The sequence below is a fragment of the Vidua macroura genome, chromosome 6 (assembly GCF_024509145.1).
Source record: "Vidua macroura isolate BioBank_ID:100142 chromosome 6, ASM2450914v1, whole genome shotgun sequence".
In the NCBI taxonomy this organism is placed as follows: domain Eukaryota; kingdom Metazoa; phylum Chordata; class Aves; order Passeriformes; family Viduidae; genus Vidua; species Vidua macroura.
In genome coordinates this window covers 26,859,614-26,885,373 of record NC_071576.1, presented here as the reverse complement: position 1 = coordinate 26,885,373, position 25,760 = coordinate 26,859,614, and the positions used below count along the sequence as shown (strand labels likewise).

At 36.8% G+C, this 25,760-nt stretch overlaps 1 protein-coding gene across 1 annotated transcript in view; it reads left to right on the top strand.

The window, feature by feature from the left end:
• NUBPL (NUBP iron-sulfur cluster assembly factor, mitochondrial) overlaps positions 1-25,164 on the top strand; it is an 80,490-nt gene extending 55,326 nt beyond the window's left edge. The window contains exons 8-11 of the mRNA XM_053981546.1: positions 6,046-6,131; positions 11,319-11,439; positions 15,358-15,440; positions 24,254-25,164. Of these exons, the coding sequence (XP_053837521.1) occupies positions 6,046-6,131; positions 11,319-11,439; positions 15,358-15,440; positions 24,254-24,316 (353 nt within the window). The 3' untranslated portion in view covers positions 24,317-25,164. The remainder of the gene's footprint in view (positions 1-6,045; positions 6,132-11,318; positions 11,440-15,357; positions 15,441-24,253) is intronic.
• The last annotated feature ends 596 nt before the right edge of the window (positions 25,165-25,760 follow it).

Here is a 25,760-nt window from a genome sequence, read left to right as displayed (position 1 = left end):
AAAACCGTTTTTTGTATTTATCCAAATATAATTTGCATGTTGAAATACTCTGCTTCTGTTGTCAACATAAATGTAATTGATAAATGCAAATTATTGTCAGGGTTATCTTAGCTTTGGACACTCCTGGTGCTTCATTATGAACTGTCAGACTCAGCAGACTCTATAAACTTAATTTAGAGACCAAAACACAATATGAGTTTACACATTAATACCTCACACTCTTTCAGTATAAATTCAAATTTCATTCTTGGTTCATGGAGTTTAACACTCATTTCCTGTTGAAGATGAATTGATAGAGTATTCAGTGCAAGTTCTTTAAATTTTATTGTTTCTGGAAAAATAGTTTCCAGGTATTCCAGAAAAAAATGTGAAGAATGGAGGCTTTGCAAACTGGTCTTTCTGAGGTCTGGCAACAGTGGATAAGTGTATGCTGAGTACTAGATCAACTGCAATTGCTTTGTTAGTTTTTAGACCAATTATTCTGAATAGGAAGAGCAAAGTAGCCTAGTGTTCAGTTGACAATTGCTAAAAGTGAGAGAAATTTATATGAATAATGGTATTGCATTTTCCCCTCTAGCTATTTCTTCTGAAAAAAGTAAATGTTCAAATCTGCTCCTTACCATCCCCACTTCCAGGGAGAAAAAATTAAACAGCAGAATGTTTTGGGGAGCTGATTTTGAAATAATCTCACTGTTTTCTTTTTTCTCCAGTAGAATCACTCTTTTGCCCAGTTCTCCTCTTTGAATTGGGACCTCTCATTTAAAGAAAAAATCATATTTATTTGTCAGAGAGACTATTTAGACTTTGCTCTTGCTTAGTACAATTCTTATAATAATCTAGACATGGCTGGCAAATGCCCTTGAAAGCAGGAGGTGGAATGGAGTTGAGCAGAAAAATGCTTATTCAGATAGCCAAGAAAGAGTGCAACGCGGCAGTTTGTGAGGAATTAGGTTTTTGGTTTAGGCCTATACTTTGCAGATAGTGCTTGTTCACAGATGTTATTATGAATATTTTCAGTTTTCACTTCACTAAATAAATACTTTGTTGTAAATGTCTGTGACACATGTTCAGTTTGCCATGACCAAAACCAAACATTTCACCACAGTGAGAGTTGTCCTTCCACATCTTTCCCCATGTGATCTGCTGTGTAGTGGATGATATAATACTTACTGATCAGTATAGATGAGGGCAGTTTAGCTTTAGGGTGACAGCTTTATCCAGCTGACAGTTCCGCTGAGCATGAGGAAGAATATTGCTGTAAGATTTCTGTTCTCTTTTCATGTAGGCAAGTTGGTAGTGTCCTGATCTTTTATGACCTGCTTAGTTCTTGGGCAGAAGAGGATGTGTGGCTGTTGGAAATATCCCCTGTCCAAGCAGTTGTTCAGTGACTCCTCCAAGGAGAAGGTAGCAAGCAGGCTGAAGTGTGATACAGCCAGGATCCAGCCTTTGAGACAGTTCTGAGCTGTAGTATGAGGTTCAAGTGAGGATCCTGTAATGCAAAATCACGCTTGTGGCTCTTTTAAGTTGCTGTTTGTAGTGAGATGCCACACACAAAAGCTAAAGGAACTTCTTTATAAGGTTTATCCTAGAAGATGAACAATTTTCTAATGTTTGTTAGTTTATCTCTAATCGTTGCCAATTGAAAATACAGCAAAGACAGAAGTCTTTGGTCTTGCAAGATTTTTTTTCCGCATCTTCAAGTGCAAAGATGTATCTCTAATTGCAGGCAAATTTTATCTATGAAGGGACAAATTTAACAGAATGTCAGAGGAGCGCTGAAGAGATCCATGGTAGAGAAGAGTGAGATTAACCAAACTATTTATGACTGGAAGATGTAATCTCAAAGTCTGAGTTTAATGCAGTGGAAAAGGTAGCAAAAACTACAAAAAGTGCATGAGTGGTGTGGTCAGATCAGGTCATCTACAGTTTTACTGAGGCCTGAATGTGGTTCCTTGCCAAGAGTGTTCAGTGGCTGTCAGTCAGCAGATAAAATCATTCTGTGTCTTTATCCTCCAGAACTCTGTCAGTCTCCCTGGTCAGTTATACTTCACAACTTTTGAGCACTGTTTGCTAAGAGGCTGATGTGAGACATGGTCTAATAGTGTGTGGTGGGATCCTTAATCTTGGATGAGAGACACGTCGCCTAATTCTGAAATCTATCTGTGAAGACACTGGAGGCGAAAAAGAATATATTAGGGGCATCCTTTTCATCCTAAGGTAGACCTTCTACGCTGCTGCTGATGAGCTGCTTTTTAGAACTCGGTGTTTTTTGCTTGTGTACAAATTGACTATAGCTAAGGTTTGGTGAGATTTCACCTTACGCTTTTAAACTCCAAGCATCTAATGTAAGCCTTAACGATGCAGTAAATATAGGTGATATTTTCTATACCCAGAAGTTATAGGCTGTTTGAGTGCTTGTAATTTGCTGAGCACCAGTCCACTAGAAGGGTACCAATGTGCTGTCTAGGCACATCTTTGTTTTACTGAAGATTAAGGACCTGGGGTTGAAACAGAAAGGCAAACATCAGTGTTACAGGGTATTGTTAGTTCTGTTTCTATATATAATGTGTCCTAAGGATTAAAAATACAGTAAACATAGTTTTTACTAATACAATCTCCTTTGGAGTGCTGAGTCCAGTTCTGGATCCCTCAGTACATGGAGCTGCTGTAGCTAGAGCAGCAAAGGGCAAAGAGTAGGGTATGGTGGCATGTCACTTATGAGGGACCAGGGGCTGTTTAGCCTGGAGAAGACTGAGAGGGGATCTTATCAATGTATATGGGTATCTGAAGGCAGAGTGTCAAGAAGGATCTGGGCTCTTCTTGCTGCTACTGAGCAGTAGGAAGAGAGGCAGTGAGCAGAAACTGATGTACAGGAAATTCCACCTGAATGTAAGTAGGAACTTTAATGTGCAGGTGATTGAACCCTGGAACAGGGTGCCCAGAGAGGTTGTGGAGCCTCCATCTCTGAAAATACTCAGAAGTCATCTGGATAGAATCCTTAGTAATATACTCTAAGGGACCCTGTTTGAGCAGGGAGATTGGAGTGTGTGATCTGCAGTGGTGCCTTCCAGCCTGACCCAGTCACAGATTCTGTGTGATTTGGTGAACATGCATCAGCTTTTTGTCAAAGGAAATACATCGAAATTTTTTTAAAAACTGAATGCATGAGTAAGTAGATAAGTCAGTTAAACATAAATGTGCTCTACTTAGATATCCTTAGTGTGCTCAAGGCACAGAAATAATTTTTCTGCACACAACTGCAAACACAGAATTTTTAATATGTTTCAATGTGCGATGTGATTTAGTCTTACAGTTTCTGCAGCTTCTCCATTCAGTTTGTCAGCCTCAGTTTGTTTCATTCAGACACTTTTGTAAACATTGCATTTATTGCTTCAAGAGACATACTGTGTGCATGAATTCCATCATATTTTGTTACTTTATTGATCAAAATAACTCTTTACTATTTGATATTCCCATTAACTGTGTAGAGTCAAGATAGCAAGGAAAGTGTAGGCTGCGTTCTTTCTTGTTTGTCATTTGAATCATTTTCTGAATTAAACATATGCAAACATTCAGGGAGGAGAGCACCATGAAAAGTCTCATTTGCCATATTTGGTTCCTAGTAAAGGAAATAATGCTGCAAATAATTTGAATTCTTGAACTTCAGGTTGGGTTTGTTGGACTAGCAGATGTACCAAAGAAAGAGAAGATACTTGTTTTATAGTGTGTTGGTGTTAGTCAGTACAAGCTGGCTGTGAATAAATTTTGCCTGTAACTAGCTCAAAGTAAAAAGGAAAATAGGAGAGAAACAGCTATTACACCCTCAACAGCAGCTTCTTGAGCATGTTGGCTCCCATTCTATGGAAGAAGCCATGGAAATTGTCCACAAGTGTAATTTTAACTCATGTATTTCAGGAGCCAGGGGTTTTTTGTACAGACAGTTGGTGCTTGTGGCAGCCCAAACTCTGTAATGTGCCATTGGGCCCTTTTGGCATTTTTGAATTTTTCCGTTTGGATGAGAATTTGTTAGTAAAAAATATTTCTCTGTTAAGCTGCTTGTGGTTCTAGTGAGTGTTTTTGTTGTGCATAGTTTGTCCTTCATGCCATGCCAATTACTAGATTCTTATAACAATAATGAACCAGAAAATGTGGACTTCATTCTTGTTGACTGCATATTAGGTTCTGTGTGAAGATCCAGGGAATGCTGAGCCAGCATCTTCAGAGAAGAGTGTGAATATACACTCAAGTGTGAGTGTGAGTATACACACAAGGCACGCACTTCCAATTTTGCTTGGAAAGAAAGCAGTAACAAGCATTTTTCAAGTATTGAAAGATTTTTGTTTTACAAATATGCAAAAATCTCATGGACACTGAGTCTAAATTATTTACTTGTGGCCTGTGCTTTTAGGGAAAGGTGCATTCATTTTGTGGAATTGACCCTACATTTCAATGCTCCTTGTAAAGTAACCCTGCATTTGGTGAAATGAGGAGCTAAGGTGATTTTAGTGTAATTAAAAAACTTGCACATTATTCTTTGTGATGCCATTGGAGACAGGTTGGTTTGGGAATACCAGCAAATTATTTGGATGCCAGAATGTGAGCAAATAGGTAAATTGCATTTGCTTGGTACATTACACGTGCTGTTCAGTTTTTGGACTTGTGTATAATACTGTGTAAGGCAAAGATTGGCAGCTTTTCAGGAGTGAGGTGCCAGATTGTATTTTTCTTTCACAAATTAGAGGTTAAGAATGCTGGCTGAAAGCATTCAAACACGCTGTCAGGCGGTGTTTGGAAACGGCTGGCTGTCAGCAGGCAGGTTCCCACCCAGCAGTAGGAGGATGGTGTAGTTGTCCCAGTGCTGCCAGAGCCAGGAGTGCTCTCAGAATGCCAGGGCTTCTGGTGCTCCCATCCCTGCCAGGGATGCCAGGGTTGCATGCCTCTGGAAATCTACCCACTTCTTCCTTTGCCATGTACACTGAGGATTGGGAGCTGCAGGCCCAGTAGGAAACTGTCCCAAGTATCTGGAATTCTCTGTTGTAATTGCTTATTACTGTGAAGTTTGACATAAATTTCTTGTACGTGGTTGGCATAATGTGACTTTACAGAAATCTTCTTGTAATAGAGACTTTTGATACTAGATGATCAATGTGAAACCAAAGCTAATCAATTGACCAGTAATGCTTCCTTGTACATTACTTTTTTTTTTTAAATAGGGCAAATGTGAACAGTTTTTTGTTGCATGTTTTGAGGAAATAACATTTGAAACCCCTGAGTATTTGGAAAAAGATTCTCTTTTTGAAGTGATGTGGAATATTGTGATGTCTGTATTGGTTTTTCATGCTGTATTAATCAAGAAGTAATAACAGTATAGGATAGTAACCTGTAGGCTTACTTTACTTTAGAATCTTAACTTTGAGAAGGAGCTCTGGCTGTTTTGTATGCTTAATAACTCTCAGGAGTACTAATTATCAGATAACCTGGAGCCATGTCTGAACAGTGAGCAACACTTTATCCAAACCTAGTGCAAGTGTGCAGCAGTTGGCCTCTTCCTTTGTGGTATCATTTATACAAATGCACCGTGACATGGTTCAAGAAGGTGTAGCAGGTCTGGAAAACAACAGTCTCATTATAAACAGCTTGCCTCTTGGGTTTAGAACAAGGCTTATTGTTAAATTAGAAGCATTCAAATATAATTATGGCATGGGATTGTTACTGTTGTAGATATTTGGAGAGTACCACCTCTGCAATCTGTCAGCATGTGGATGGTTGTATGATACTAGATAATTTTTATAATTTAGAAAGTATAAATGCTTTCTACATAGAAAAAGTTATGATGAAAGTATCTAAAATATTTTTATCACTTCACATAATATCTCAGTTATTTTGATCATTGTATAATAAAAAAACCTGGCATAATTTTCTTCCTTCAAAGCATATAACTGTGTGACTACTGTGAATTTAGTAGCATGTACTAAATATTTAAAATACTTAACAGAATAATTAATAATACACATTTTAATAGGATTTCATGTTTTCTTTTCCCAGGAGCTGTGATTGTCTCCACTCCACAAGATGTGGCTTTACTGGATGCACACAAAGGAGCTGAAATGTTTAGAAAAGTCCATGTACCTGTAAGTCTCTGTGAAAAATACCAGGTTTTTCTTTTTCCAAAATGTAAAAATAGTTCCCTATGCAGCAATAGGTGAACATTCATAAATCACTTGAATTTAATAGAATCTTGTTAATAGGCTTAGAATCCATCTTACATCTGTAACAGGAACTTGGTTAAACAGAAAAGAGAGAATTTTCTCCAGCTGAAGCCATAATAAAAAATGATTTGTTTTAAATCTGTTTGTTTAATCATGTGGAATGGATCAGAATGCTGAACAAAATATCATAGGAAGTAATGCATGCCTTTCAGTTATACTGTATGTCCTCATTACATATCCTCTTCTCTGCACTGTCCGTGTTGGGGTTTCAAATTTCATGAAATGTAGAAAAATAATGTATTGATATTTTTTAAGAAGCAAACTCAAAATTTTGTGGAAATATGCTTATATCTAGTTACTTTGCCATTTGAAGGCTCTGTAACTATCATGACAAGTAGAAGGCTGTCCAGTCACTGTTTTTCATTAGGTTTATAGCTTATATCTTAGCTTACTTGTTTAAGAAATGAGAAATTTAACAATATCCACAATTAGGAGAAAATATTAAACAGGCTGACATCCTTGACTTGATATTTTCTCTGGGTGCTACAAGTTGCTAAGTAACTGAATGTAGTACTCTAGAATATGTTTATGTAGAGATTCATTTTTACTTTGAAATGGGCAGTTGGTGAAAGAATATGATTTGAAATGCTTCCTTATCATAAACTGTAAGGGAAAAACAGGTACTTTCTTGTTTACCTGTGTGAAGGTCACTTTTACTCTTTCTTAAGAAAGGAAGTTTCTTTCATAGCTAGTATTTTCCTAATTAAAAAAATGCAACAGAAAGTTGAAGTGAATGGTTTCCCTTTTTTAATTTATAGGATGGCTTAACAAAAGAAATGTTTTGATGAATTCCTTATTACTAACTATTCTTTAAGCATATTTGCATCAAAATGGAAGTATTGTAACATTTATAATTTGCTGCCATAAGGAAAACAAGAGGAATAACATACAGAACTTTCTGTTTTGATTGTATGTTTGGTTTGCTTAAATGATGTAAAATGATTTTCTTCAATTTAAATTGTGTTCAAGTTAGTACTTCATTGAATTTTCCTTTTGTTTTAATAAGAAATTACCCAGATTTCTTTCTAAAACTGTTTGGTTCAATGTCCTTTGAAGAGAATGGCCTCCAAGAAAATTGTGCATTCTAGGAAGGGCTTGACTAATAGTGATTTGACTAGTGGAAGATAAGACATTAATTATGATCTGTTCTGGTTCACTGGAATTATCAGATCTTGACAAATCAAGTGAGAAGTCAAAATAGAGCTGTTACACCACATGTTGAGTTTGAATGCACTTGAACCAGGTATCAGGCCATACCTTTTTCATTAAGCTGCTGTATTTTATTCTACCCTGCTTCATTTTATTCTGGCCTGTATGTACATGTGTACAAATATGTCAATTACTTGTGTTTTAAAGCAGCTTCTGCCTATGTACTACATTTCTAAATATCAACTAAATATGAGGATCTAAAGAAAGTGTAGTGACGTAATTTTTCATGAACAGCTTCAGACCTGAGGTTTATGTCAAAGAGGTGGAATCTGCAGGTCTGTGCTAAAATTACATACCCTAATTACATAATTAACTGATCTTCAAATTTCTAATCTCTAAAATCTTTCAAAAAGTGCTTGCAAAGAGCTAGCTTTTCAAAGAAGCGGAGAGGCTTCTGAACTCTGAGTATGCTTTCTTATATTTAATGAACTGTGGTCTCTCCCATATACATACAGGCCTATGTATTCCACCTTCCCCCCGCACCCACTGTTATTAGTTATCAAAGACTCAGGTGACACATAGGGTATTACCACAGTAAAGTCACAGTTGTTAATGTTGTTTGTCCTTTATTGAAATTGAAGTAGAATGACTGAAGGAACTAATGAAAATGTGGCAAGGAGAGTCAGCATTAAAACCAGGTTTACAGGGCAAAATTACAATTTTCAGTCTTAGGACATAGTCACTAAAAGAGGAGTGGCATCTCTTGTGCAGTGGAGCACACCTACACTTACAGTGAAGATGGAATTTGCAAAGTATTGCTGACTCCTATGACAAGTTTCAAGATTCTTGTCTATTATGCAAGTTTGACCAATGTTTTCTTGTGTTCCCAAGGGTGACTCAAAGGGAATATTTTTGAGTATTTAGGAAAAAAAAACCTGCCCATTTCCACCTGCTGAGACTGAGTTCAGTTCATTATTCTTTATCTTATCAATCATATCCCTGAAAGAAAAATCAGGGTTTTAGTTAAAGCCACAACTTTACTGGAAGTTTCCTTGAATTGGAAGGTTATGTCATGGATTTTGCAGGATTCAGAAAACTGCTTAGATAAACTCAGCTATGTGTTTCCTTCTGAGTTGTACTAAAATGGCTTATTTGGCTCTGTTCTTACTGGTATTTCTGAAGCATTCAGAGTAACCAGCCACAATTATGGCTTCATGTTGGGAGCAGATATTAGAGACAGAAATTGCTCAGTATAAGATGAAAGGTAGGAAGACAGAAATATTGTGCATGTTTACTTGAAGCACTTCAATGCAAAGTGACTGACTGACACAGGGAGTTGATGGCAGAGGAACTGTAACACTGGTCACTTCAGTCCCCATCAGACTAAAGTCAGACCTCAGCACCATCTGTCCTTAAGTACAGTGAGTGAATGACTGAAGTTGGTTTCTCAGGAATTGTCTCCTAATGTAAATACAGAGAGCTTTCATTTCATCACTGTATTTTTTTTAACTTAGAAGGTTGTATATTTGGATTTAGGCATAATTTATTGTGTAACCAAAAGGTTAGCTGAGCACAAGAAGTATGTAAACATTCAGAAACTGTGTGCAGATAACTCATAATGAAAGGGTTCTTCATTTCCTGTTATTTCTTGCCAGATGCCTCTTTGCCGTTTAAAATAACAATTAGACTAAATGGAATGCAGCTCCATGCTGCTGCTGTAGGTTAGCTCCTGTATTGTGGTGCAGAGAAGTTTTCATGTCATTCCTGAGCCAAGTTTGCCAAGAACTAGAATAGAATTCACCCATACTTACAAAATAGTTTGTGTAGACAGTAACAGCTGCTTTGAAGCTATTACAAGTCTATTATTTGAGCAGGAAAATGAGGGTTATTACTGACTTCATTAGCAAGACCTATTACTTTGTAGATTTAAAAGCTCTGAAGGTCATAAGGAGCTCCCTTCTGTAAATATATGTGCAGAAATATGCATGGTAGAAAGACATTTCAGCAGTAAAATTGTGTATTTGGAAATATTCTGTATTATGCTTTCTTTTTTTAAATGGCATCTTCATATTCCAGAAGAATAAATTATATATTATTAAATACGCACTATTTATTGGCTGACAAACAGGACTAACACGAAAAAATTAAAATTATTGTGTAATGCTGAAATGTCATTTCCTGTTAGTAAGGTCTATTTAAATGGAAACAAAAAAGGACAGTGTATAAGACCTCTAAAACTGGTCTAGTATTGGAGATACAGCTGTGTCTCAGCATTTGCTTTTGTATTGGCTGAAGGACTCCTTAGTTACTAGGTTATTACACTATGAACAGAACAGCTGTAATAATTCTTAACTATTCACAAAACAGTAGTAGACTACATAAATTTTTCTTTGATAAATTTGCTGAATCATAAATGTTGTATGAGTGCTTTGATAAATTTACCTGTAATAATGTGCCAGTAAATAGAATCTTGTTCTTCTTGCTTCTCTGACAGTGTCTGGAAGAGAGTAGAAAAGGGGTAAAGTCAGTTTGAGGTGTAGGTAGGTAAAGGTTTGAGGTGGAAGTAGGTAAATTTTTTTTAAAACATACTATTTCTTAAAATGTTCCTTGCTTTAAACCATCTGAGAGTTTTACATCAGTAAAGGAAGATGTAGCAAATATACTTTTTGTTGGTATAGAAAAAAAGAGGTGACCATCTTGATAAATTTCCACTTATAGCTAAGGAAACTTTTATTATGATATTGTAAATAACATACTTCTTTATTTTAAGTTCAGTGCCAGAAGTTGTACATTCACTTTTAATTAAATATATTTGTTGGTTGCACTGAACACTGCTGTTTCTTCCTAGGTATGCTTCATTAGCATAGTGGATATGTTTCTTCTCTAATAACTAGAGACCACCTTGTTCAAGCACAAAACTAGAAAAGTTCAGGAAAATGTAGAAGTACAAAATGCTACCAAGTAAATGGCAATAAAAATGGTGTATTATAAAATTCAGCTATAGTGTATGTGACATATCTAGGTAATATAGAAATCTGAAAGTGAAATGTTGTAACATTGCACCTCTTAAAGCAGACATTCTGTTCCTTAGCAGGTGGATAGAAATTTCCACCCTGTAGCATTTGAACACTGTTTTCATCACGTCTGGAAGTTTTGCTCTGCCTCAATGAAGAGTTTTGTTTACTATGTGAATAAAAGGAGATTATTAGCATTATTTCACATTGTGAAAGAAGATTTTTTTGTGTGAATGACTTGGTAAATTTTTGTTTGACATATTGTAGAAGGATGACGTTGAAAACCTGGCATCAACGGAAAGATACCCAGAATGTGTATTAGATTTTTATGCTGTGGGTTTTGCCACTTAGTTTCAGATAATTATTTCTATTGTTTGATCTTTAAAATGTGTTACTGCTCTTCAGAAGAATAACAAATCTGGTTCTTTTTGAAAACATTTCCCTACAGGATAACTTATAAAAATACCTTAAAAGCATGTCTGATTTGTAATTTCTTGTAATGGTATGTTTTTATTTTGTCTTTCCTGAAAAATGTGAAGTACAAAACTGTAAAACACAGCATGAAAATTCTTCCAGTATTCAGAGTTTGAAAGTTAAATACTGGCAGGGAGAGTTCTTGGCAAGTTAGGTTTGTGCAAGTACTTTTTGTTATAAATAAGGCTGTTAGTCTTCAAGAGGTATAAATGTGAAGAAATTGAAATAATGCACAGATGATGGTGCCACTGAGATGACTAATAAGAGCTGATAATGATATTAATGAGTCTGATTCCTGTTTTAAATAACCACTCTGTGTTGGTTCTTAGTAGATAATCTGTTCTGTATTATCAGAGATGAATAGTGGAAATACCAGTGCTTGGTTTGAACTTCCTTTCCTTTCCTTTGACAGGTTTTAGGACTGGTTCAAAATATGAGTGTTTTCCAATGTCCCAAATGTAAGCATGAGACACATATTTTTGGAACTGATGGCGTAAGAGATCTGGCAAAAACCCTTGGATTGGATATTTTGGGTGAGAATATGGAAATGGTTTTATTTTTGATGAAAAATGTAATGGTGTGTGTGAAGCATTAACTGAATGATGAAACTGTATAATCCTAGATTACTTTGGATTCAGACTGTTTTCAGATATAAAGGAACTAACAAGTAGTATGCTCTGTTCTTGTCAGTTTTGTAATGGTGATGTTGACTGCATATGAAAATTCTTGAATTGCATCTTAAATCTTTCTATTTACAAATAATCCAGAACGTGAATTATTTTGATATCAATGTGCTATATTACCTGAAATTCATTATGTGCTTGACTATACAGCAATTTTTACAAATAACCAAGAATTCTATTTAGTCTTAGGACAGACCTAAACTCTGTCTATTAATATCAATAAATGTTTTCCCATTTATTTCATTTAAATGAAATGAGTTGTTACATATTGACTCAGTGGAGGCCTTACAGGAGCTTTCTGGTATGTAAATGGTCTTAAAAGAAAGCTGGAGGCTTTTTACAAAGACAGGCAATGATAAGGCAATGGAGAATTATTTTAAACTGAAGTAGGGTAGATTTAGATTAGATATTAGGAAGAAATTCTTTACTGTGAGGGATTGGCACAGGTTGTCCAGAGTTATGGGTGCTCCATTCCTGAAAATATTCAAGGGCAGCTTAGATGGGGCCCTGAGCCACCTGCTCTACTTGAAGGCATCCCTGTCCACAGAAGGGGACTTGGAACAAAATGATTTTTAAGGTCCCTTCCAACTTAAGCCATTCTGTGATTAGCTATGATTAAGCTATCTGTCATGCCTGTAGGCTAAAATATACATAGATCTTTAACGTATACATTAGTGATTTAAAAAGGCATGGTTCAACCTGCACTGTAAGTAAAGAATATAACACAGCGTAATTAAGTTGGTAAATGGGGTAATTGCATGTGCTAATGATGTGTTTCCATGTATTACTCTAATTATCTCAATGATTTTCCATAGCTAATTCATTAAAAAGAACCAGGAAGCTCACTTAGAAAGATCAACACAAAAACATCAAGGTCTGACATAGACTTAAGATAGCAAGGCAACACATAATTAATGGCATGCTTTTGGGCTATCTTTTAGTTTTCTGAATATGTAATGAGTTGTGATCAGAGCCCAAGGGGACTTCCACAGCCCTGGGTTATGTGGATGGATGCAAATGCTCTGCAAGCAGTTGAATCAAACATGCATTTAGATACGCAGGCACAAATGATGTACCATGGCATTGGTCCCATAGGTGGTTTTTGTTATTTCTTAAGAGTGCAGAACTGATGGTGATTTGATTTAATTAGGAGTGATGTGATAGATGTAAAGATTTAGCAGGGGATAGATGAGATGTACAAAATAAAGCAGAGTGAAGTTTAGCTTCATACTGTCAATGCAAAGCCAGACTAAGATTAAGAATAATGTCCAAGGGCTAAATTTTGTATTACAGTACTTGATCTGATTAGTGTGCTCCTCCTTCCAGGGATGACCATTACATAATCATACCATATGGTATTGTAAGAATTGCTGCTTACAGATTTTACATTAATCCATCCCAAATAAAAGTTTTTTCTCAGTATTACTTGAATCCTGCCCAAAAACCTTGAGAATCTATTTTTACGTATATATCTGTAAAGTGCATATATTTAAAATTAGTGATTCTGAATTTATTTTGCCGATATTTTCCGACACCTATGGCTGTTCTGTTTGTTTAGATAAGCACCTAGTCCTTCTTGGAAACCCAATAAGGTGTTTGTCACCCAACACCTGACAAATTCTGCAAGCTAACAGTGTGCAGGATTGAAAAGTATTGTCCTTCCACTTGCTCAGAGTTGGCTGTCATTAGTATTACTGAATTTTTGTTTATGACAGAAGACAATTAGAAGTTGCCAGGAGACTTTCAAGTGAAGTCCGTTATTTCGTATACTTCTGATTGTCTTATATTTTTACTGTTCTCTAAAGAAATATGTGACAAGGTTTGTGAGAGACTTTTTGCTGCTGATTTTTCCTCTCCCTGTGTATGAAAATTTTTTCCTGAAGTTTGAGGGCTGTAACGGTGACCAGAAAACTATGCTATTGGTATACATGATACTGAGATAATGATTTCTGTGTGTTCCATCTTAACCTTTGCAATTCCTGACTTTTTTTAACACTGTGTGGTTCCTGACCATCAGCAATAACTGCCAGATTTTTAAAATTTTGATTTTTCTTCCTACAGTAAATTTAAATTATTCTCTTTCTTTGCAGTCAGTAGTAGTTGTTAATATCAGAAAAACTTACGATGTCGAGTTCCCATGACATTGGGTAGTGAAGAACAGTGCAAAAGTTTTATCTTCCTCAAACTCTTACCACCCAGCTATACAGATGGATTTGATGTCTTCTGCTTAAATTATATATTTTCGATTTTTTAAAATTATAATGCATTTTTCTTTATCTTCTGACTTCACTTCTGTTCTTACAAGTTCTGTATGCTCCTGTAGTACCATCACATGTTTGTAAGTCTGAGGAGGAAAGGAGATGGGCTGCTATTTTGTAATTATTGGAGATTGTTATTAAACTGATACAGAAGAAGTATTTTTTCATTACCAAAACATCCTTAGGAAAAAAGAGAAGATTAGTATCTACGTAAAATAAGAGTAGGAAGTGAATATCAGGGAGATTTACAAATTACTGTTAGTCAATTAAGAACAATTATGGTTAGAAAACTTTCAGAGAACTCCCTGAATTTTTAAAAAATGAATACATGAACAGACTATTATACCTAAATTTATTCATTACTGAAATAAATAAGAAAAAAAATTGAAGGAAATGGACTGTAAATATCCTAAATAATAATAATAATATGTTTCTTTGAAGATTCAGCACACTAATCATGGAGCCACAGCTTTTGTGTTTACTATTTGTTTGTTTTTGTTTGTATTCCTATTTGCTTTGGGTTTGGGTTTTTTTAGTTCTTAAAATTTGTCAGTTTTCATACAGTTTTTTTAACTGTTTCTTTTTCTGAATACATTGAATCTCAGTAATTTACACTGGCCTTGATTTGAGTTAAATCAGGTTGCTAAAGTGTATAAATTAAACTTAAATGATTTCTGGTGTGTCAGGATTGAACTAAGGTAGGCTGTTCTGTCTTCATCTATCCATAATGTAAAATGTAGCTATGTCTTCCAGTTAAAGAAAGTTGGTCTTCAGTCCACTTCAAAATTATTTATATAGCAGTAAACACGGGAATCTCCAAGTTTTTTGTAGTGGTGAAATCTGTGTTTCAGAAAGTATGTCTCAGAATTGAATAGGGCTGCTAATTGATTCTCCTTTAGAATGTTTCTTTCCTCTCTGGCAGTTCCCTGCTCATTATAAAAGCAGAATATAAAGATGATTTCTGTTGGAAAGAAGAATGAACTGAATAGTTGTTCACCTTTGAATTGGATCCAAGGCCTAATAAGGACAATAACAAATGCTATTATTTGGAAATTAAGTATTCAAAGAGGTCTTTGAACAGTGATTTAAATCTTAAAACAGCACTGAAAATAACTTAAAATGAGGAGATAGGCTGAACAGGAAGTTGCATGATGAACAGTTGCCTAACACTCAGGCCATTTATTTCACATAAACAAAATAATTTGTATCTCAGCCTGTATTTTTCTGTGTTTGAGGCAAAAAACCCTTCCTTCTCTAACAAATGACTAAAACAAGGTCCTTTCTATTCAGAGAATGAAAAATCCAAAATATGTTTGGCACTATTCATTATGGATGTAAGGAAACTATACTGCAACCAATTTTCATTTTAAATGCTTATTTTTGGAGATAAAGCAATTCAAAGAGTATACTGAATGGGAATCGGATTTCAAGTTGCTTTAGGGTTATTTTAAGGAAACATTTAAGAAATACTAGGTGTTCACATATGTGTGTCTTGGTATTTTTGATGCAGGAGACGTTCCACTGCACATTAATATACGAGAGACGTGTGATTCAGGACAGCCTGTTGTGATCTCTCAGCCTCAAAGTGATGCTGTAAGTTTGGTGCACTGCACTTAGAACAACAGAAAGCTCTCTGAAAGTGAATGGAGAGTGATGCTTCTTATTGCTGTTTGGAAAGAAATGGGTTTTTGAATGAAGTAAGGAAATAAAATAAAAGAAGGTAGTACCAGTAAGTAACTCAGGCCCTTGATTTTGGAATGCTGGTCATCTGTTCTGCTTCTGTGGGTTTGGTTTTGTTTAATTAGACTGAATCATTCAGAATAGAGAAGATTTGATCCAGGTCCTGGCACGCTAAGAGGAGGAAGGTCAGTGTCAAGCCTCATGAGACCTTGCAGCTAATGTAGGTCCTCTAAAACTGTCAGTTAAGCCTTTGGCAGCTGAGCCTGGAAAGTGTCAAAGGGTCTTACCCAAAGATGTTTGGAGCAAAACTTCATATTGTCAGTACCTGGGTTGTTTTCAGCAGGAAGTGCAGCAATTTGCACACAAGAGGAAATGGATTTTTTTTCAGTGTATTTACCATAACCTTCTATTGTCAGTGGAAAATGCAAGTTGGTGAGGTGGTGGGAGTCAAATACACAAATCTGTAAAGAAAAGTAGTTGCACATATAGAATTTTGTTAATGCTGATAGAGTAACATTTTCCTGTCTGCTGTTTTCTTTCTCTGCTAGAGTTTGTCTGCCAGGCTCTGTAGGACAGGGTGCTGTACACAGTATATGGCATAATGCAGCCCCACTCTTGACTGCTGCTTAGATGTAAAGATATATAATGAAAAAAATTATTAATGCTGATTACAGATGGTAGAATCAATTCACAATAAGGTAGACTATGGAACCTTTGAATATTATGGAACATTTGAATATTAGTAGCTTTCTCATGATTGCTAGGCACATGCTGAAGTGTGTTTTTTCCTTCCCAGTATTTTAGAAGGAAAAAAAAAAGGGAGGAGGAGAGCATTAACATTGTTAATCCAGTGTTATTAACATACTGAACAGGATTCTGCAAGAACAGTGACAGTCTTAAAATTGTAATTCTGTTTTGAAAGAGAAGAAGCAGCACTATGGTGTGTTGACTTCTAATTGAATGCCATGTTTTTGCCAGGTTTGGGCAAGGCCCATGGTATGGAATAATGTAGTGATCTTGAGTCCAGGTCTATCTGAAATGGAATCCCTATAATCCATATCGTAGTTTCTCTCTGGGAAGTTTGGTCAGCAATGTGAAGGTTTGAATGGGTGTATGGCTTTGGTCAAAGCTGAAATAAAACAGCTGGGAAACTGAGATGGAAGGCTCACAGTATCTGCAATCCGTAATAACCAAGAGTCTGTAGCCTGCTGAACTATTGAGTGAAGAACTCAAACATGTTTGGGATAGCAACCTGAAAATAAAAAGGCAAGAAAGTCTGTTGTGTTGCCATCTGTTCCTCCTTGAACTATGTTCTTGATAACAAAAGGGTGGGTTATAATCACCATTTGTGGCAATTAAGTTAAATATGCAGAGGAATAAAGATTGACAAATATGTGTGACTCTGGGGAAAACTCTTAATATCCTTCTTTGCCTTTGTGTCTGTGAGATAATAATTCTCCTCAGAGAATGTGTTTTTTTAAAATGCCACTAATCTCTATAGAATAAAAAAGAATTTTCCTTCATCCCTGGTTTTCTTCTCATTTTAAAGATATAAAAAATATAATTCTCTTATTTTCAAAGAAAAATTAAATTCTTAGCACATAACTGACAGTGGGAGAGGTCATATAAGGTCAGATTCTAATCTTTAATACATGACAGTCATCACCATATTTCTCAAATAAACTGAAATTGTGGCTATTCATGCATTAACAACTTTTCAGATAGAGAACAATGTCTGCTGAAATTCTCTGCTCTCGTCGCTTAAATGTGCAGGGGATTTTCATACAAAATTCTATGCTGATTTTGTTAGAACACACTTACAAATCAAATACAGAATCATAGATCTGAAATAATACCTAGCAGATTCAAACAGTAGGGAGCAGGAATGGTGATTGACTGCTTAGAAACCCAGCATGTTGTCACACCTTTTGAGCTCTTTCAAGCCTAGAATAAAATGGTTTCTAAAATATGTCACTTAATACATTTTTGCTTACGCATATGCCATGGGGTTCATCTTGCCTAATATAAAAGTATATCTCTGACTTTACACTAGAGTTTCAAAATGTCTAAGCAAACTTGTCTAAATTTATTATTTTAAAGCTTAAATATAGTTGGTGGAAAAGGGATTTCCTTTTCAGAAATGACAAGGAAATTGCTAAGAACTAAAAAAAGAAATTACTTGTAGAATGGTACACGTGAGAACTTAGAAAATTTTTCCTTAGGGAAGGCACAGAATACACAAGACTAATCTGCTTATGGAAAGCATTGACAACATAGCTAAAGGATAGGAAGGCTTGATGACTGGAGTTCTCTTTTGGTGAAGCTTGAGGCAGTCCCCTGGGAGAAGTAACAGTGCTGCTAAAATGATTTTGCTCTTGGTATAACATTGTCTGTGTTAGTGTTTCTGTTAGCTTAGTTGTTTAAATTGTGGCTTTTTCTTAATATTCTTCTTTGATAAAACTTTGTGATGTAGAAATGGAATATTGCTGTACTAGCATGATCAGGCTCATGCAGCAGCTGGGAGTGACCCAAGATCCTCTACAAGAACCTTCATTTAATCAACAGTGAGGGCTTACCTTCTGGAGTGAGACCTTTCTGGAGATTAATTGAGCATTTTTCTCCTCCATCACACTGTGGAGGTGGATTAGCTGGCCAAGGCTCCATTTTTTTGCTCACTCAAACAGACGCAAGAGTCACTGGACAGCAAAAGCTGGTAAACGAAAATCAGGAATGCTGCTAAAATGGTAGAATTGTGGAAAAAAGGCAGGGGAAAAGGTAGAATAGGGAAAACTAATGAGGAATCACTGAAACTAGGTGAAATTGTCCATACTGAGATGTACTGAATCTTCCTATGGACCATGGGAAAGGAGCCAGCAGCAAAACAGGTGTTTGAAAGAGGCTTCCTGAAGCTTGCCGGTAAGAAGACTAGAGGCACAGCAAGAGATATAAAACATGATTAATTGCAGTGGAGTTATTCTTCCATCAGAGGAGCTGCTTAAATGCCCAGTGAACTCCCCATCACACTGGGAGAAAGATAAGTGGAGGTTCCTGAGAGCTCTTCCTTCTATGAGTATAAAGCCTAGAGACTTACGGAGCAATTGGTGGTTATCTTGTGAGGAATTCTTGCTAGAAACTTTGGGTATATCACAGCCTGGATGGCACAGTGGATTTATCAATACCTTAGCAGAACAGACAGGCCATCTGTGATTGTTGAGCACCAAACTCTCACCTGTCACCTCCCACCTCAAGTGCAAAATACATTTGGTGTACCAGTATGTCCATTCACATCCTGTATATATATAGGTGAAGGATTTTGAGTCCCATAAATTGCACACTGATTTATAAGGGAAGAGAAAAAGTCCAGTCAGGTGGAAAGCAGGGGCACAATGCATCAACAGTCTGATGGAATAAAGCAAAATAAGTCTAGTTAATAATCCCTTTTCAATTAAATCAGAACATTACAAACCTTGCTGTGGTGTCACCCAATCAGACAACTCAAATTTGTATTCAGAAACATTTCTTCTGTAGAATGCATGTGAAAGGGTGATACATAAGTAGGGTAAAAACATACAGCCTTTTAAAGATTGTGAGAAGTAGCTGGAGAAAAATCTAAGTACTGGTAGCAAATAGTCATAGAGTCCTTTTTTGTGGTTTAGTTGTCATCAGTAATTCCATTTAATGAGTGGTCAATCCAGGGAGTGAAATTTTCAAAAGAAAAGCAAACCCTAAAGAAGGCTGCATGGTATGATTTATAATATGCCTTTATCATCAAGGCTTCCTTTGAATCATCACAGTAGCATTTGGTACATGTAGGTTCAGATCCTTCATTCAGGGTGTAGACAGTACAATGCATCATCAGACCCTCATTGATGGTTCTGTCTGCTGAAGAAAATGCCGAGTGTAGGGTAGTCTGTTAGAAGGATGTTACTATACTGCATTTGATTTGCACTGTTGTACTTACCCGTGTTTTTTGGGCAGGACGTGTTTTTAGATGTCTGCAAGGGCACCTTGGGTTAGCAGTATTACCCAGCTGGGGCTGCCCCTAAGAATGGTTTGGCTGTTACAGCTGCTGATATGTAGGATTAATAGGAAGTCTTCCATGAGCACTGAGGATTTTTCTTTGAGATTTTAGTTTTGTAAATCCAGCTTAGTTACCTGTCTCCTCTGTTTCATGTTATAATGTGTGGATTGACTTTTACTGTCTCAGTAAGTTTGCCTTTCTGACTTGACGCTTCATTGTAATTTGGCAAGAGTTGCCAGTACATGCAAAGAAGAATCTTATGGTGGAGCTGCCCAGAGGAGGAACAGAGTGGGATAGTCTCTGGACCTCTTGTAGCAACCAAGAATTTCTCTGAGTGGCATGAAGCTTATAGCTGAAGTAGACTCATTTAAAGCTGTGCTTGTCATCATGTTTTTAGTGCCGTCTGAGTTAACCACAGTAAAATACAGACATTTGAAGGCATCTCCAGTCATGCACTGAAGGCTGGAGTTGTGTCAAAGTAACAAGCAATTTCCATGGAAATTAAAGCTATTTAAAAATCTGATTGAACTGGCAGATGGAATGTAGTTGTGCAGAGAGTGCTAAGAATGAAAGTTGTCAATGACTTGCTGGCTATGCATATTTTCATGTAGATGGTAGTTAAGACTAGTATTTGTCCTTGTGATAGTCACTGTTTGATTCATTGCTCATGGTGGCTAGTTTCCTTCAGCAATTAATAGACTGCTCATCTGACCTGTTAGGGTTTACAAATTTAAACTTCTTTTCCTTCTTTACAGGTATACTAGCATCCACAGCATTTGATGTTCCAGACAGTCAGGACTTGCACAGATTCTCCTTTGGATTGCTGGGCTGGATAAAGCAGCTTAATAGTCTTGGAGTCTTGTAATCAGAAATAGACATTAGAAACCATGTCAGTACTGGGATTTGTATCCTATGGTGTATGAGGCCTATAACCAAGTGATGGGATCAGTGTGTATTTCTGAGTTTCTGGTCTGAAGTTGTTTGTATGCAGTGATTTGGGTGAAGGAAAATGTGATATCAGCTCCTACCTGTTTTTACTTTGTTGATTATAAGTTGGGTTTTGGGTTTATGTAGCAGTTGCACCAGATACTGGCAGGCACTGTAGTGAGCTGTTAGCAGGCTAAGATCTGCACTCCAGTGAAAAGCAAACCAGCAGGTCAGGCCACACCAGTCCAATCCATGACAACAGGGCAGAGTCAGCTGTGACCTGTACAGTCTGCAGTAATCTTAGCAATGATGCATACTTCCCTCATGGGTAAGATTTTTAGGGAGAATGAGATGTCATTACTGAAGGGCTCATAGTTCCCTAGAATTATTGTAGGGCTTAATTAGATGAGCTAGTAAGAAGTCGTCCAGTTTAAATCTACCCAACATCTATTAGGCCATGATACTAGAGGTCCATTACAGAGTGATGAATCAGGATGTTCTGGACTTTTCACTCCATTTCCTGGTGAACTTTACAGGTCTCTGTTTCCTACTCCACCATCTATGCTGGCATCAGTCACATCATTATCAGCTGTGCCCTTGAGGTCTTAAGAACTGTGCCCTTCTGGCACTGTACCACTGTTTGTGAAGTGAGCAGTCTCTCACGTGGCTGTTTTTCAGTTTTTTGGGTTTTTGTTTTTTTTTTTTTTTTGACTCTGTGAACATTGCCTTCCACCTCTACCTCTGTATGTCCTAGTGCTGCTCTCAAACTCCATCTAGGCAGTGTTCATAATGAACATGTCTGGTCTGGATTTAGGGCATTCTATCTTCTGTGTGCTTCTTCATCCTCATGAAGTGGGAGGAATGATAACTGATATGTTGTTGTTAAATATAAAGTTGTCTGTCAGCAAAAGAAAAATGGTTTTCAGAAAATCTATAAACCATTCATGTAGAGCTTTCAAACATTAAGGGAATAACTGACCTGAGAAGTTTGCTTTTATCCTATTAAAATAAAAAAGGTTATGGGTGGAACTCATCCTTTATTCTTTCTCATCCTTTATTCTTTCTCTGCTGGTTTTCCACCTGGAGAGGAAATAGTAAACCCTGTCTGTTTTCATTTGCAACCCAACTTATTTTGCTTAGTAATGATGGATTAAACAGCTGAACTGAGCTGTGCTCTCTGTCTACGGATGCCACATCGAAAAGATCACGAGTAGGAAAAGCTATTCAATATACATAGGGTTGTTTTTAGGTAGTGCATATTCACAGTCACCCAGATTCTGCTTAGATCTTTCAGGTATATTGATTGATAGACAAGTCCTCACTCATGGCTAAAGGATTTGTTCAAAGACAGGAAACCAAGGCTCAAGACAGTGGATTTTTGCCAAAGCCAGATGACTGGTAGAGTTCTGTAGGACATGTATGAGATACTGGTCTGTTCAACAGACAAAGTAGTGGTTCAGGAAAACAAAAACCCAAAGGTCAGCAGGCAAGACCTGTTGGTGAGAACACTGTCTAGGTAATGCTGGAATGCTGGCTACAAAGAGCTGCACCAGGAACCTCCTGTTGCAAAGTGGTGATCAGCTTGGCAAATGAAGATCAGTGTACATTGGGGAAATGTTGCTCAGACACTTACTAACAGCATTTCGTGGGAAAAGCATCTAAAATGTATTGGGCTCTTGACATAAAGTTACATTTGTACAAGCAGTTGAGTTTGCTTACTCGTAGTTTTAGAATATAGTTTAGAATATGCTTATAGAATTTATAGTTCTTTGTACAATTTGGTCAACTCTGGAGCAGGCAAACAGCTTGGGCAGTCTTTAGAAGGGGCCAGGTATTGTGTACAGGTTGTTAATTGACTCATTAAAATATATTAATTGATCTGTGCAAAGTGGGAACTGCCTGCGGGACTGTTCCAGGTAGTTCGAAATTCCTACCTGGAGTGCTCCTACACCAATTAGTCAAGTACTTAACTGGAAAGGCAGCTTGCCTTCAGTCAGTCACCTTACTTCAGGTGAGTCCATTGTCTTGTCTAGGTGAGTGGTTAGGTGGGGGGTAGCTGGACCACCCAGGGCATTAATAGCTGAGCGAGGTGAGTGTTGCACACAGACTGTTACCCAACTGCACTGTGACTGTAGCCATAGAAGTTTGAAATTCCTGATTGTGAATTAAGTTCTAAATTAATTCTGTCATTCTTGCCACAAAGTCATGTACATGAGAGAAAACAATTCTGTCTTGCTGTCTACATTCCTTACAAACTCAGAAGATTTTGTGGCTTTAGTTTTAAGGGGATGTGAGCACTGAGACTATGAGGCATAGAGGGTGAGAGTGCTGGAAAACAAAACCCTACAAGCCAAGAGCAATCCCTAAAAAAGGGGAGACAGATGTGAGCAGTGCATGGCCCTGCAAAAGGCTAACACCTTTTTCAGGGCAGTGACAGTGAGTACTGGTGGCCCTGGTGTGACGGACAGACCTCCTCTTCCTGCCCCCCAAGCTCTGGCCTCTGGCACGTGTCAGTTTGCTTGCTGCTTTAAAGGCTGGTCAGGGATACAAGGGCTAATTCATGATTAGAGCCATCCTGCAGGAGACAGGAGAAATCAGTGTGGTAGGGATTACTGTGGAGATTTGTTTGAGGAAAGCAGCAAAGGTGGTTGATGTGGTCTCTGCGGACTTACCGGAGAGGATGGATTAGGTTGGTCACTATCGAACGGAGTAGGAGCAGAAGAGCAAGCTCAGTTAGGGGACTTGGCTGTGTACTCAACAGACACAGAATCTGATGCATCAGCTGGAAACTGAAGTATGATTAATTCAAATTACAGAGAAGGTGTACATTTTAACAATGAAAGTAATCAATCTCTAGAACAATGTGCAATATGTATATACATATACACAAAAATACTATTTTAATTACACATTCTTATATCAGTCTTTGAGATTTTTAAAAGATCTTCTCTTTCAACTACAAGTTGTTGAGCTTGGTACAGGAAAAATTTGGTTTAGTTTCTGGGTTTGTTCTGTGTTGAACTTTATACAGTGTTTTTATAAAAGTCCCTTGACATTAGATTTGTTAATAATTGATGGTGGACTGATCATGGTCCTAGCTGTGTCATGGTTTTTAGAAATATTAACATAAGTATGCTTACTTGGGTTGCTCTCCATAGTCCTGCAGTTCTGTGCTATTGTGCCCTCCAGCTCAAGGTGTCTGACCAGATGTCACAGTCTGGTGTGAAAGAGAGCTTTAACTGTGTGGATTTTAGTGATGTGGAATTGGTTCTTTCCAATACCTACTTCAGTCTTTTGGAAAGGTGTCTTCTTTTAAAATACTTTAAATATCTGAATCAGAAATTCTGTGGTGATAGTCTAGTCTGTAATGAATTAATTGTCTCAAAAAAATTTTTTTGAATGCTGTTGTTTACTCTGATTCTCTATCCTGTGCATTCTGGCTGTCAGGATGAGGGAAGTTTATAATTAATAGTACATGTGGGACTAAAGAGTCTGTGTCTTCCAGAGTCTGTCTCTTCCAGAAGACTATTGACTTCGGTTGTTGTTAAAGACAAATTGTTCAGTTAAATTTAAATTCCCCACCAGTATTTTTTTATAATGCATATGCTTATTCTGTGTATTAATGCATTGTTTTGACTGAACACAGGCTAAATTTAACCCATTTATTTAAACATCTTTGATTTTCACTTTGTGTGTAAAAGAACAAATACCTAATTAGTTACGAAATATTCCTTTCTGTAGAAAATGGAGAACTCAATGTATGTTTCTGTTTTTGCAGGCTAAAGCCTATCTAAAGATAGCTATGGAAATATTAAGAAGACTACCAGTCCCTCCTGCTTGAAGCATTTACCCCTGAAGTTTAGCAAAAAAGTGATCTTTGATGCAGCCAATGCAGAAGAGTCCTGCTACCAAATTACATGGAGGCCATATGTCAGTTCTAAGAACTTCTTTAGGAATTAATTAACCAGAGGTTAAATTATGATTGTGATATTTACTGTTTTTCACGTCATTGTTTGGCTATGTCCAAAAGGATTCAAGTATGCAAATGATGATACAGTATTTAACTGCTGAATTGTAACATCATCAAGCAAGAAGGGATGAAGTACGTTTTTTCCATGTGCCCTATTTTAAAGTCAAGAATGAAAAACAGCCTCTCCATGCAAGGATAACGATGGTATCCCAAGACATAAATTTAATTTTTTAAGCAGGATTTTCAATACTCTAATTTCCTTCAGGTTTTGTTCAGATTTTTACATGGTTAGCTGTCAAACTGTCCTTAAGTTCTGCAAGGTTTTAAGAAGCAAAATCAGTTCTTTAACTGCTGTACTTTTCTGTATTCATCTTAAAAGAAGATTTTAAAAATCCACATATACTCTGAAGAGTTCTTGTGATGGATGATGAGCAAATTCATTCATTATCGGATAAAGTTCGATCGTGAGGCAATTCACAGTTTAGTGGAGAATGGATTACGTGACCCTGAGGCTTATTTCTCCACTGTTTTACAGAATAATGAACCCAGACAGAAGACAAGGTAACAGAGGTCTTCACTGAAAACCAGATGTTTTTCGTGAGCTCAGTTTGCCATGGAATGCAAATGATCAAGATAAATTAAATTTATGATTGCATATTCCTACTACAGTGCAGCAACTTGGAATTCGAATATAAAGATATATTTTTGAAGTAAAGAAATATTTGGTCTTCAAACTGCGTGGCCTTCTGGTTTATTTTTTTGTTGCCTGTGATCTTTGTGTTGGTGTGTGGAAGTGAACAATTATGCCTTCAGGGAATGAGTTTTCATTTACAATTAGATCTTTGAGTTGACATTTAGGCTTTTCCGTCTACACAGTCAAGTATCGGTATCTTGAATGTACGTCATAACCCTACCTACCATAGAGTGAATTTAACAATACTAGGGAGTCCTGCTATTCACCTCTGAGGGAGCAAGTTTTTCCCTGTATTCCAAGTACTTAGTCAGAATTTTGGATGTAGATTTTCTTACTGAAGTGATACAACATAAAAAATTGGTGTACATTTACATTAAGAATATTTAAGTAATATTCTTACCCAGAGTTTAGATGAAAAATCTAGACACTAGTGATGAGTTGAATTTCAAGATAAAGTGATTTTCTAAATATGTAAATTATATAGTCCAAAATGGTTGATTTTTTGCATCAAGTCAATCTCTGAACCCCCTTCCCTGTACCCTCCCCCATGAAATCTCATATCAGTGGTCAACTTTTTCAGTAGCATATTATTGTGGTCTGTAGAATTGACAAAATACTCAG